The sequence below is a fragment of the Acomys russatus genome, chromosome 20 (genome assembly GCF_903995435.1).
Source record: "Acomys russatus chromosome 20, mAcoRus1.1, whole genome shotgun sequence".
Taxonomy (NCBI): domain Eukaryota; kingdom Metazoa; phylum Chordata; class Mammalia; order Rodentia; family Muridae; genus Acomys; species Acomys russatus.
This window is the reverse complement of record NC_067156.1, coordinates 14,286,535-14,299,869: the sequence shown is the minus strand read 5'-3', so window position 1 is coordinate 14,299,869 and position 13,335 is coordinate 14,286,535. Positions and strand designations below refer to the sequence as shown.

Below are 13,335 nucleotides of genomic sequence, written 5' to 3'. Positions count from 1 at the left end.
AAGTGCAGGATGCAAGTGAGTCAGTGTCACCAAGTAGCCTCATCCCACAGGCCAAGCTCTGAGGGGTCTACAGCACCCTCAGGGTCTGCAGATGGGGAGGTGGAGAGGCGTGAGATCCTGAGAGTTTATGCAAGCTCTACCTGCACAGACACTTATGAGACAGAGATTGAACAAGTATTCTGGGAAGGGCAAAGAGTCTGGGATGACGTGAGCAACTCTGTATGAGCCTTTCTATGGTCATGTCCAGGGGAAAAAAAAATACACTTGAGGGCCAGCTTTAGTAGAACGAGAGGAGAAATGGGAAAAACCTAGAAGGGGACTGGAAAAGAGCTAGATAAATAAGGCGAGCTGGGCTGAATGGGGACGGGGGCACCAGGAGGGACAAGGGGTGAGTGGCAGTGGGAGAAGGTGAAAGGGAGACAGAAGTCTGAACGAGAAATCCATCAAGGAGGTGAGCTGCCACTGGTCAGGATGAAGAGAGAGCAGGACCTAAAGGGGACTAGGCAGACAGGGTTGGCGGGAGTGATCGTACATTGTGCAACCTCAGCCTCAAAAGACAATGGAAGGGATCACATCAACAGTGGCAGATCTGTGTGAGAGGATCTCTACCCATGGTGGGGGAAAGACTGAGAGCTTAGAGGATCCCTGAGGCCAAGAAAGCAGGACAGGGCCTGAGAAGGGCTTAAGGCTATGGAGATACAAAGGCTCTTTGAAGTTTAGCAAAAGGCAGCAGATAGCTGCCTTTGGTCTCATGGTCTCCTGTCGCAAGACATACGGGATCTGGAACAGCCGTCATCTAGAGCAACTGCTATGGGCCGTTTGGGCCTGGGTGGTCAATATGTAGGCAAGGATACACCATTCAAATTTCATTTAAACAACAACTAAATGTCTAGTAGGCATGTGGGAAAGGCCTGGTATTGAGGAGGGCCCGGGACAGCCCACTGGAATCTGGCCTGATGTCGGGAATTCTGCGTTAGGCTCACTTTGGTTATTAGCCAGCTCCAGCTGGAGAAGACCCTGGGTAGAACCAAATAGAACCCATTTGCTCTGGGTGGCCCTGGAGAGAGGGTCAAAAGAAAGGGCATCTAGACAGGCTGACTTTGTCTTGAATTCCTGGCCGAGGAAGGACTTGCTGAGGTGGTACAGCAGTGGCTGAGGAACCATCTGAGGGGCTTTCTGCATTGTTTAGGACACTCCATACATATAAAGACCACAGCCCAGTGCCCACCACCAAACTGTGTGCCATGCATCCCCTCTGTTCTGAGAAGCCTTCTGTGAGTTCTGCCAGGGCTGGAAAAGCACTAGCTAGGCCTCTTTTTGCCTCAGGGCAGGTACACCATGAAGTCAGCCGAAGGACTTTGCTTGGTGGACTGGCAGACTGTAACTCCTGTGGCTGACGAAAGAGGGCCCCGCTACTAGGTCACATGCCATCCCAGTGGGTGGCAGAGAAGAGAGATCCTCTACCTCTTAGCTACTCTGCTCTCCAGGCCATCTCATGCTCGACTCCAGCATACCCTAACACGTCCCACTTGTACCATGCCCACTGAATTTCCAGAAAATTCCTCTACAGAGGTTTGGCTTTGGTGCCCTGTTTATGGACTCCTGCCCACCTCACAAGTTTCCGGGCATCTGTAGCTTCATTTCTCCCCATTTTGCTGCAGCTGGGTTCCTGCAGGTATTGCTCTACCTCAGTAGTCCCCCTACCTTGCAGGCAGCTGAGTGACCACATACTGCAGTGGGCTCTTCTCTAAGCAGCCATATTCTCACAAAGATATCAACTCTCTACTTTAAGAGCCTGCAGCTGAGGGTCCAAAGCCAGATACTGTTTATAGCCCTATAAAAATGTTCCCTGTGTGTAAGATCATTGGAACGGGCAATCTCTGAGTATTGGGGCCAGGCACACTCAGGTTTCTGACACAAGATCTCACTCTGGGTACTACAGAATCTCCCAGGAAGCACCCGATGGCATCTTTTTGACATGCTTGCCTACCTACAGCGTGCTGAAGATCTGCAACATTGGAAAGAATAGTCTGGAAAGTAACACTCTCACCACTGGATGCAGGAGTGAGGCTTGCACGGCAGGCTTGCCCCACATACCTCAGTAGGAAAGAATCTGACCAAGAACCGGAGATAGGAAAAAGAATCTTAAAAGTTCATTAGAAATGGCATGAAATGAATCATAATTGTGAACTCCAGAGCAGGCGGTGCAGGTAGCACTGAATGGCCTAACAGAGGCTGTATGCCTCTGAGATGACGCAGAAGACCCAACAGTGGGGCCCACGAGGCGAGCTCCTCCAAGTCCGTGGACGTACCTTGGCTGACCTGGTGATGGCCCCAATCTCTGAGTACAGATCTGAGCTGTCTGGAAAGTTTTCCACTACCATGGTGCACACATGGTGGAGAAGTGACTGCTTGTGCACTGTATCTTTGACTTCTGGAACCTTCTCAAGGTAGCTTAACTCAAATGCTTTGGCCTGTGTGGTGACATGAGAAAAACAAGTATCACATAGGGCCTCTCACAGTGCAGACAGTTAGAACCGCTGTCCAACTACGGTAGCCCGACGTTTAGTTTCTCCTTCCTCTTCTGCTGCCTAAACTGGAGCAGCCACTACCTCCACCACCTCCCAGGGCTTTGACTGACAGGGCTTTCACACACACACACACACACACACACACACACACACACACACACACACACCACCAACAACAACAATGGCTTCTTTTACCTCTGACCATCACTGAATGGTCAGAATCAGGACAGAATCAGGCCAACAGCAGCTACCAAAAGTTTGCCTTTTAAAACATCAGGCCTGGAAAAATGGCTCAGTTGTTAAGAGTGCATCCAGCTTTTACAGAGGGCCAGTTGGATCACAGTTCCTACACTAGACAGCTCATAACTTGGCTGATAACTCTAGATCCAAGGCATCCAAAGCCTCTAGTTTCCATGGGCACCTGTATGCATGTGTGCACGCTCACACACATAATAAAAAACAAAGTGAATTTTTAAAAGAACACCAGAATGTGTATAAGCCCAAGTATTTGAGTGATACGCTTAGAGGGGGAAAAAAAAAAAGAATCTCTCTGGATGAAAACGCCCTGATGTTAATTTTTCAGACTAGCTGTGCTCTCTGTTAACCTGTTCATTTATTTTATGTATGTATTTTTCAAGCTTTCTTTTTTTTTTTTTTTTTTTTTTTTTTTTTTTTTTTAATTTATTCTTGTTACATCTCAATGTTTATCCCATCCCTTGTATCCTCCCATTCCTCTCCCCCCCCCCATTTTCCCATTATTCCCCTCCCCTATGACTGTTCCTGAGGGGGATTACGTCCCCCTATATATTCTCATAGGGTATCAAGTCTCTTCTTGGCTACTTGCTGTCCTTCCTCTGAATGAAGCTTTCTTATATTAGAGCTCATATTCAAATGAGTGAATGGCCCCTGATATTTCAGCAAGAAGACATGAGAGCTGCCTGTTCTACTGCTTCAGGGAATCGAAGGTACAGCTCCATAGGCAGATGATGGCAGAGACTGCGATGAAGGCGGCCAGGAAGTAAGGGCAGGAAGTCTTACGTTAGTTCCATTTAGAAAGTTCCCAATGGCGAGGAGAGTGGACAGGATGAAGCCCAGAGTCTTATTGTTCTCCAACTGGTCTATTCCTTCCTTCAGGTCCAAGAGTGGCTCGGCCACTTCCTTTCAGATAAAAAAGAAAGAGGAGGATGAGCAAGAATACACATTTTGGCTTCCTTTTTTCCCCCTTCCAGGTTTGCGTGGTCTAAAGTAATAACCACTAAGCAATAATCCCCAGCACGGATAACTTGTGTGACAGGCATTTGGTCCTGGATATGACACAGAGAGAGAGAGAGAGAGAGAGAGAGTTAGGGAGTTGGTCTACCCCAGACACCACAATGAAGGCCACGTGGTGCTCATGGTGGAAGGAAGATGGTCTTGCTCTATGTCCCCTGGTCCTGTGCACCATCCATGCTCAAGCCGGGCCCTCAGGTCACACTTGTCACTCTCCCCCACCAGCTATGGCTGACTTAAAAGCCATCTTTCTTTCCATGCTCCCTCAGCACCAGCATTACAGGCTCCTCTTTGTCTTTTTTCTTTGCAGGCAGATGACTGTACACACTGTCCTCACAGCCTCTGGACCACCTCAGTCTCCTCCTGTCCCCTCTAGATCTTCACACTTACCACCTCTTAGCCTGAGGTATGTTCAATCTGTTGACATTGTGACATGGCGTTGTCATCTACAAAGTTCACACTCAAGAACCACATTAACACACATACATATACACACAATTTTAAATACATTTAAAATTTTAATTTAAAATGTAAATACAGAGCTGGAGAGATGGCTCAGCGGTTAAGAGCACTGGTTGCTCTTGCAGAGGACCTGGGTTCAATTCCCAGCACCCACATGGCAGCTCATACCTGTCTGTAAGCCTAGTTCCAGGGGTCTGACACCCTTACACAGACATATATACAGGCAAAACACCAATATGCATGAAATAAAAATTTTTTAAAAATTAAATACATTTAAGAATTTATCTTGAGGAATAATCATAGCTATCCTGGAGTGTGTAAAGCCCGTGAGCTTTGGACTGGGCACATCTGAAAGCCACACTTCTTGTTTCTCTCACTCCCTCAGAATTTAGCCTGCCCTGCAGCCTTATTGGGCTCTACCTATGAAGTCTGTCACTTGCCTGAAGGAAGGCCCACACTGGGAGGTTCAACCTTAGCCTCTCCAGCAGCCTTGCCTTGCCAGTCCCCAATCATAGCTAGTTACACATCGCTTCCCTCCCCTCCCCAGTCATCCTACTTTGCTGACACATAGGAGTCACCTATGTGTGCCAAATGGTTTCACAATTGAGTTATAGCCGTCACCTAGCAGCCACAGGGGTGACTTCGTTCCTGCTTGATTCCATGTGTTCAGATGTAGACTGGGTTAAATAAAATCCCATATTCAAAATATACAGGACTCAGAAGTGTTTTATATTTTGTGATATTTGAATATACCTAGTAAGACACCTCAGAGATATAAGAATGAAATTCACTCAGGCATCGTAACACACCCATTACAACATAGGCAGAAGCTAATTTCATACCAAATTTAACAGTACTTTTAATGTACCTTTGCTTCATCTGTGACCTGTCACATGAGGTCAGGTATGAAATTTTTACTGTGGCATCATTTTGATCCTCAAAAAGTTAGTAGATTTTTATGTGTGTTTTGGTTTCAGAGTTTTGTACTAGAAAATTTCCTCCAAGCCTCCCAGACTCACTATCAGACAGCTAGCTCTTCTCCAGAACAGATCCATGTAAACTTTCCTGGGCCCCAGTCTTCATCTCCTCTGGTACTAAGCTCCTTGAAGTTCACCGTCCAGTCTCCATTGGCCCCTGTTCAGCACACAGGAGCATGTCCACTGACCTGTTGTGTAATGTCTCCTTCCAGATCAAAATACTACCACTAACAGAGAGACACAAGAAGTTCCCAAAACTTACAAGTCTCAGGAAACTCCTAAAACACAAGGTTCACATGGCCTTTCCCCAAGTTACATAAGCAGTAATAACGCCTGGGGAAAAGGACACATCTCCAGCTTTCTGCGCATTGGCATGGGGCAAGGCTCTCCAGAAATACCTATGCTGGGATGGGCTTCACAGTACTGTAACTCCCTGGGAGTTATCTGTGTATCTGTGTTCTTTTTTTTTTTTCAAGATTTTTTTTTTTTTTTTTTTTTTTTTTTTTTTTTTTTTTTTTGAGACAGAGTTTCTTTGTGTAACAGTCCTGGCTGTTCTAGACTTGCTTTTGTAGACCAGGTTGGCCTCAAACTCATCCGCCTGCCTCTGCCTCCCGAGTGCTTGGATTAAAGGCACTTGCCACTGTGCCTGGCTATCTAAGTTCTTATAAGTAACCCCTGACCCACCTTCATGTGAGTAACCCTGAGTTACTCACCAGAGTGAACTCTAGTTCACTGAGTTAGACTTGAGTCGAAATCTTTCTTTGGTCTGCTGTTGCTATCTGAGATAGATATTTATTCACGGCTCTCTAGGGAAGTCACACAGCACACCTCAGTGCAGAAAGGATGTCTATGTCTTTCTATTTAGGAGGAGTCCCCAGTACCTTTCCCATTTGTATCCCTCCTTCCCCAACATGTGTGTGTGTGTGTGTGTGTGTGTGTGTGTGTGTGTGTGTATGCATGTTTGTGAGTCAAAGGCCAAACTCTGTCAGGCATCTGCCCCTGCAAGTTCCCAGAGATTCTCCTGTGTCTTATCATAGGACACAGACACGCAACTTCTGTGTCTGGCTTTTTGGCCCTCACACAATTCCATTTTCTGTCTGTCACCTCAAGCTTCTGCTGCTGGCATGGATGGAGCTGTCCCACTCATCGTCAAGATGCTCCCTTCATGATGGACTTGACCCTCTGAAATCATGAGCCTTAACAAAACTCTCCTCCCATAGGAGGTTCCTGCCAGCCATTTGGTCACAGCAGTGAGAAAAGCAGCTGCTAATGCTCCCTCAAAGGTACCCATAAAGCTGCCAACTGCCAAACCCCTAAATCTGGGTTTTTATCACCAGGTGGAATGATGCTAGTTTTCCACATGATGCTGTTCTATATTTTCTACACTGAAAACGCAGTCTGAAAATACTTGATTAAAATAAATAAATAAATAAATAAATAAATAATTTATTTGCTATATATAATCATGTGTCTGAGGCTGGTGTCGTGAAGACTCTCACCACCTAGTACAGCTGCAATGCACACCACCCAGTGTGAGAGGCACAATCGCCATGAGGTCACCCTCCAAACTCTGTGTCAAGAATGAGGCTTTGCCAGCTTCATTGTCACTGAGTGTAAAACCCACTGGGCAGCACTGGGATGTGGGGTGCCCCCCCTCATGACCTGCCTACCTTTTCCGTGGTTTCATAATCCATTTTGAATGCCCACAAGTGGAGCCGGGCTGAGAGCTCACTGATGGAGGACAGTGTGAGGAGGAACTGCTCCGCGCTGCCCAAGGGCACTTCGGGGTTAGCCAGCTGAGCTTCCTGGATCTTCTGCTTCTCCTCTTCAGATGGAATCATGGTCAGAATTTTCTAGAAGGAGAGGAGGATGTAATAACTCTTTGTTAGTAATGGACTCTGCTCCTGCAATGTTTTCAAATTTCTGTTATGATTTTCCTAGCAGGTAGTTAGAAACGTTACGTTATTATAACCTGTAAACTCTAAGTATCCTATTCCAGGCCTTCTAAGCCTTGTGCTTAAGTGGTGTTCCAGGAAAGGACAGGGATTGATAAGTGAGGAAAAGAAGATAGCACGTTGGAGAATAGCTTCCTGCTCCCTACGGGAGACAGCAGCATGTGTCGAGAACGTGCGCTTGGTTGCACAGCTCATGGGCTTATGTAACAGATCACAAAAATGAACTGTTCAGAAAAAAGTCAGATCAACTTTCATGTGTTTCAATTATAAATTTTAACTGAAGTTAACAGAAAAACAATACTTTAATATCAAACATAAGTCCGATGAAAAACTCAGTACTATATAAACTGTTCAATGAAGAAAACAGCTTATCTTTCTGTTTCTCTTAGCTTCTGGTAAAAGCTAGTTGTACAATAGCAAAAGGACAAAAGATGTTAGAATCATTGATTCTTACAGGTTCAAATGCTTAATTCATTACATTTTTAAAAGAGAAAAAAATTCTTATCTATCCTTATAACTTCTATTTTAACACTGTGTAGAAACCCTTTCCTCTCCTACACACACACACACACACACACACACACACACAGAGAGAGAGAGAGAGAGAGAGAGAGAGAGAGAGAGAGAGAGAGAGAAGAGACAAGAAAAAGAAAGAGTTGTCCACGTTCCCATGTTCACAGAGGCTATGATGGTCTATGTAAAGAATTATTAACAACATACAAAAATGTTTCTAAAACACATAAGTGGGTTGGATGATATTTGACGGTGCATGGCCAACACACAAAACCTACTTGACTGTTACATAGTAATGATGGGCACATTTTAAAATGCTGTTTATGATGAACTGTACAAGTCACAAATACAGTAAATACTGTATAGGCTCTATATGTTGGAAATTAGAAAATGCTAATAAAAACAACCAAAGAAGATCTAAGTCACTGGAGGGCAATACTGTGTTTATGGCCTGAGACCTATAATCATGATGCTGTCTTTTCCCAGACAGATCTATATCTATAGATTTAACTCAGTTCCAACCAAAAGACCAACATAATTCTCTATATAAACAGACAAGCTGGTCCTAGGAGCTATATACTAAGGAATAAGAAACAGAACAACCATGGTGAATTGTAAATGATGACCTTGGAAATATCACTCTGCCCAACTTGAAGAACTATGGAATCATAGTAATTATAATAATTATATATATATCATATATAACATAAATATTATATATTAATCAATGGGGCAGAACAGTACAGAAATGGGCACACAAATATGGTCTATTAAACAAAAGTGAAAGTCTATTCAACGGAGAAAGAATACAATTTCCAATGAGTGGTATTAAAACAACTAGATTCCATGTTTTACAAAAAACAAAACAAAACAAAACCCTCAACTTAATTCTCCTTTACACATAAAATAACTCAAAATGAATTATGGGTTTAAAAGTAAAATGTAATACCATAAAAATTTGGAAAGAAACAAGAAAAATCTTTGTGATACATGGTAGGCAAAACATTTCCCTAATAAAAAGCTGATAAAGTAAACCACATCCTGGTCAATTTTTTCATTGTAAAGAGAATGAAAACATAAGCTGTAAGTTATTCAACATAGAGGTTGCCCTATGACTCTAGAAAAATGAAAACATATTCATAGAAACTACTAAAACATTTGTAGTTGCTTATTCATAATGGCCCAAATCTGTGTCAAGATAAATATTTTTAGTGAATAAACAGGTAAACACGGTGAGGTACATCTCCAGAATGGAACAGACCTCTGTGGCAGCATCAAGATGCTATATAGAGTACAGGTTGTTAACCTGGAGCTTGAGCAACCCTTTCACCAGGTCACCTATGACCATCGGAATACACAGATATTTACAATTCATGAAGTACCAAAATTACAGTTATGAAGTAGCAACAAAGTAATTGTATGGTTGGGGTCACCACACCATGAGGAGCTGTGTTAAAGGGTCACAGCATTAGGAATGTTGAGAACCACTACTCTAGAGCATGTGTGAGACTTGCAAGTCTCAAAGTTGTCTGTCATGTTGAGTGAAAGAAGTCAATCTCTACAGGCTCTCCGCTGTGAGATTCCATGGCAGTCTCAAAACCAGAAAACCCCAGTGATGCTAAATGCATCTCTGCTGCCAGGGGCTGGGACTACAGAAGGACAGCGTGGGAGATACAACTCCTCCCAGTCAACTTTCTACTATAGTGACTCCAATTTTGAAAAAATTTTAAATCAGAAAATGAACAGCCATTATCAAATATGGACATGTTAACCCACAGATGCATCAGGGTGTCTCTTGGTAGATGAAGCCCTGAACTTGATGAGTGGTAACAGGTGGGGAGGGCTGGCGTTAGCTCATCAGAACAGCTATGTCGTAGATGCATATTCTAAGCCATGGTCAGAGTGACGCTGCAGAAAGTGACACCTGGCAAAAACTCAGATGCATCCCCTTCCAAAGTGTTCTTCATTCTGGCTACAGGTTGCAGTTATATGGGCAGAACGTGAGCATCAGGAGAGATTTAGTCAGAACTCTCTAGGTCACACTGTCCTCCAAAAATCAGCTTTTTGTTTCTTAGAACCTCTCCAAACAATTCAAGCAGATAACACTCTGAAAACATCTATGACTCAACTCAATTAATTCTCAAAGCACTTAGTAAAAATGTACACTTTAATTTTCACAATGCTTAATGTTAAGTGTTCTAGCCACAGCAGGAATTTCAAAACAAAAACTCGCCGACACCTTTTATAACCTCCAGGAGACATGTTCCTGTAAGCTTTGTTGCTGCTTTGCCCTTTGAGGAAAGAACCAAGCATTCTCCTTTGCTCTTCCCCTCTCTAACTCAGCCATTTCTTCTGCATGGGGGAGTGTAAGCTTAGCATTGGTTGGTTTATTTTCTCCTCCCTTTACATCACTGTCAATAATGGTGGCTACAGGGCAGGGGAACAGCAGGGCAGGGCCTCTTCCTGTGAGCTGATGGTTTTTTCCTCCATCAGAAACGATGCAGAAGAACACAAGGCTTAAGGCACACTCTTGCCACGTTAGTAGGTTCTTTGACAGTTTTTTTTTTTTAATCACCACATGGTTTTGTAGGAAAACAAACATCGAACAAGACCAAAATCTAATATCCTGACTTTTTCTTCACTTTCTTCTAGGCCAGTGGCTCTCAACCTTCCTAATGCTGCAAGCCTTTATAATATATCTCCTTATGCTATGGTGATCCTAGCCAACCATAAAGTTATTTTTGTTGCTACTTTATAGCAGTAACTTTGCTACTGTTATGAATCACAGAGAAAGTATTTTTTTGGAGATAGAGGTTTGTTGAGGGGGGGGGGGTCATGACTCACAGATTGAAAACCACTCTTCTAAACACTGTCCCTGAAGTACTACAGTAACTATATTTGTTTTGGTAGCAGAAGGTACCATCCAAAGTAAAACAATGCAAGTATCTGTTTTATTGTGGACCTAAACGCTAGGTTCTTTGGTCATTTCATTTACCTGCAGACGAGACATGGCAGTAATGATTTTACTTGTTCATTTTGACAGAATCCTAGCCAGGGTGGTGAAGAATATACTACAAGAATATAGGTATAGCAGCAGGGTCTTGGGAAAGCTCAGCCGGAGTTAGTTTGTAAACAGTTTGCATATTCTGATAAAATGGCATTCTATCCAAGCACTGACTCTCATACAGCAACTTTAAAAACCAATTCTCTGAGTAACCCCGGTGGTATATCTCCTTTTATTCTCATGAGCACGCTGAGGCAGCATATTGGTGCAAGAGCTTATTGTTTGCAGCACAGTTTAAAGGATTTGTCGAAGCTCTCCCAAGAGGAGCTGCTAGGCGCTGCCCGGCATGTTCCAGCAGGAGCGCCACCGTCCATGGACACTCATCTGCAGTGCAAACACTATGAACAGAAAGAACAGTGGTGCTTCATCTTCGGAGCACTTTGGCTCCCTGAGCTGCCTACACAGCTCCAGGAGCCAACTCACCTACATCCAGCACCCATAAAGCCAACTAAGGACAGGCCTTGGGCAATACAAACTCCTTAGAGTGATACTGCAGCACAGATGGTTAAAGGAAATTTCTGCTTCTCAGAGGATGCTGGGTCTGACAGCCAAAGTGAGCCAAGTTAAATATCATTAAATACCACTGTATTGTATTCCTTTTTAAGTGGACTATACTCTAAAAATCAGAGAAGCAAAGGGGGAAAAGAAGGAACATTTACTTTTTTTGTGATCACTTCTATTTGTGATCATTTTGTGCATTTTACTGAAAAAAAAAAAAACTACTGATGCTCTCTAGAGATGACCTTAAAATAGCTTCCTACAGTTTAATACTCTTCTGAAAACCACTTCCTTAATAGAGTTAACTACTCACATTTGTATGACAAATCCAGATTCATACCATGAGTTGCTAGGCAATGGCACAGGATGTCATTTAATACATCCTAATTGTGTTTCAGTGCACAGAGCTTTCCAACGGCCCTATGAAGCTACAATGCCATGACATAATGTGTGTATCCAGGAAGCAGAGGGTCTGGCTAAAGGCCTGTGGGCATTAACTGTAAATCTTATTAGCAAAGGTCTGTAAGTGGGCAATTGCATTTTCTTCCCGGTCTCATTTTAACTCTTGAACAACAGAAGTCCAGGACCATCTCTGGGTCCTTCCCAGCACATGGATGCAGATTTTCTATAGTGGTCATAGAGAGGAGGGGACAGAGAATGCTACATTGCACATTCTACAGGAAGGCTTATTCTATGGTCTTCACAGTTACAAGAGAACACGCTGAGGGATATGCAGTCCTTGGAGGTAGAGGTAGCTTCAGTCAGGGGTTCTTGGCTGGAATGCTTTCACTCCCTAGGGGAGGTGAACAATTCTGGCTGTGGGTCAGTGTGGGGATCCCACTAGCCTCTAGTGTATTAGTTACATGTCTTGGGGCTGCCATAGTAACAATGTTGTTCCAACGGGAGAGTGGGGGCGGGGGGCTTAAGACGACCTAAGTTGATTCTCTCATGACATTCAAAAATCAAGGTAGTAGGAGCCCCAAGCTGCCTCTTTGAAAGCTGGAGAGGAGAACATTTCCTTGCCTCTTAGCTTCTGGTGGTCAGCATGGTGCTCAACAAAGTCCTTGGCATCCCTTGGTTCACAAGCACGTCACTATAATTTCTGCCTCTGTCATCACATGACCTTCCATTCCGTGACTCCCTCCGTATGTTCTCTGATTCAAGTGGCACTCTCATCAGTCCATGTCCAAATGTCCCTCCTCTCATAAGAAGACCAGCCAGAAGACTGATGGCGCATCCCAATGGAACCATCTTTCCAAGTGAGGTCACCTCCTGGATGAACATGAGCTTGGCAGGGATACTGTCTGTTCAACCAAGTGCTTTTTGCAGTAGATAGTTTTTCTTGCGATTGTCTCTTCTTCCCAAAGTGCCAAGGTAGAGCTGCCCTGCTGGCCTCCAAACTGTGCACATGTTGTATGCTCGCTGCCCTCTCCTCTACCCAGGGCTTTGGGTGAGCCTGGCACTGTGGTCCAAGCCGCCTTCTCTGTGGACTTTTCTGCCAAAGGCTCATGTTCCCCCTAGAGTTAGTTTTCACTGTTTCTATCCATGTTCACGTTTTCCAAGTAAGACTGTGTATGAATAAACCTCGGTTGTGGAAGGCTTCTTGCCGATAGAAGGATGGGGTCCCAGATTCCCAGTCCTTACCGCGCTATCTCCAGGTTATATTACCCACTGATGAAAATCGGTAGGCTACCCAGGAGCTCCTCCACTCTTCCATCATTATGATAAGAGGTTTCACCTGCTACATTCTGGTGCCATCCCACAGAGGCAGGACAGCACAACCATGTGAAGGGACAGGAATTGTTGCATAGCAAGAGAAAAATTCTCCACTAGGCTATCTACCACTCACTTTTCTCCACCTTTAACAGATGAGCAAGGATGAAAGCCTATGTTGGCTTGATCTCTTCTCCAGAGATACAACAACATAAAAAAAAAAAGAATGTTTTTTCTTTTTGACACAAGGTCTCATGTAGCCCAAGCTGGCGTCAAAGTTCCTATGTAATGGAGAATGGCCTTGTACTTTCGATCCTTCTGCCTCTACTTATCAAGTATTGAGAATACAGGCT

At 44.0% G+C, this 13,335-nt stretch overlaps 1 protein-coding gene across 3 annotated transcripts in view; it reads right to left on the bottom strand.

The window, feature by feature from the left end:
* The window catches only part of Fhod3 (formin homology 2 domain containing 3), a 415,945-nt gene that overhangs the window by 16,242 nt on the left and 386,368 nt on the right, over window positions 1–13,335 (bottom strand). For all 3 annotated transcript variants that reach the window (XM_051163630.1, XM_051163629.1, XM_051163631.1), the window contains 3 exons: window positions 6,910–7,092; window positions 3,570–3,689; window positions 2,313–2,474 (listed from right to left, as the gene is read on the bottom strand). In XM_051163630.1, coding sequence (XP_051019587.1) covers window positions 2,313–2,474; window positions 3,570–3,689; window positions 6,910–7,092 — 465 coding nt within the window. The remainder of the gene's footprint in view (window positions 1–2,312; window positions 2,475–3,569; window positions 3,690–6,909; window positions 7,093–13,335) is intronic.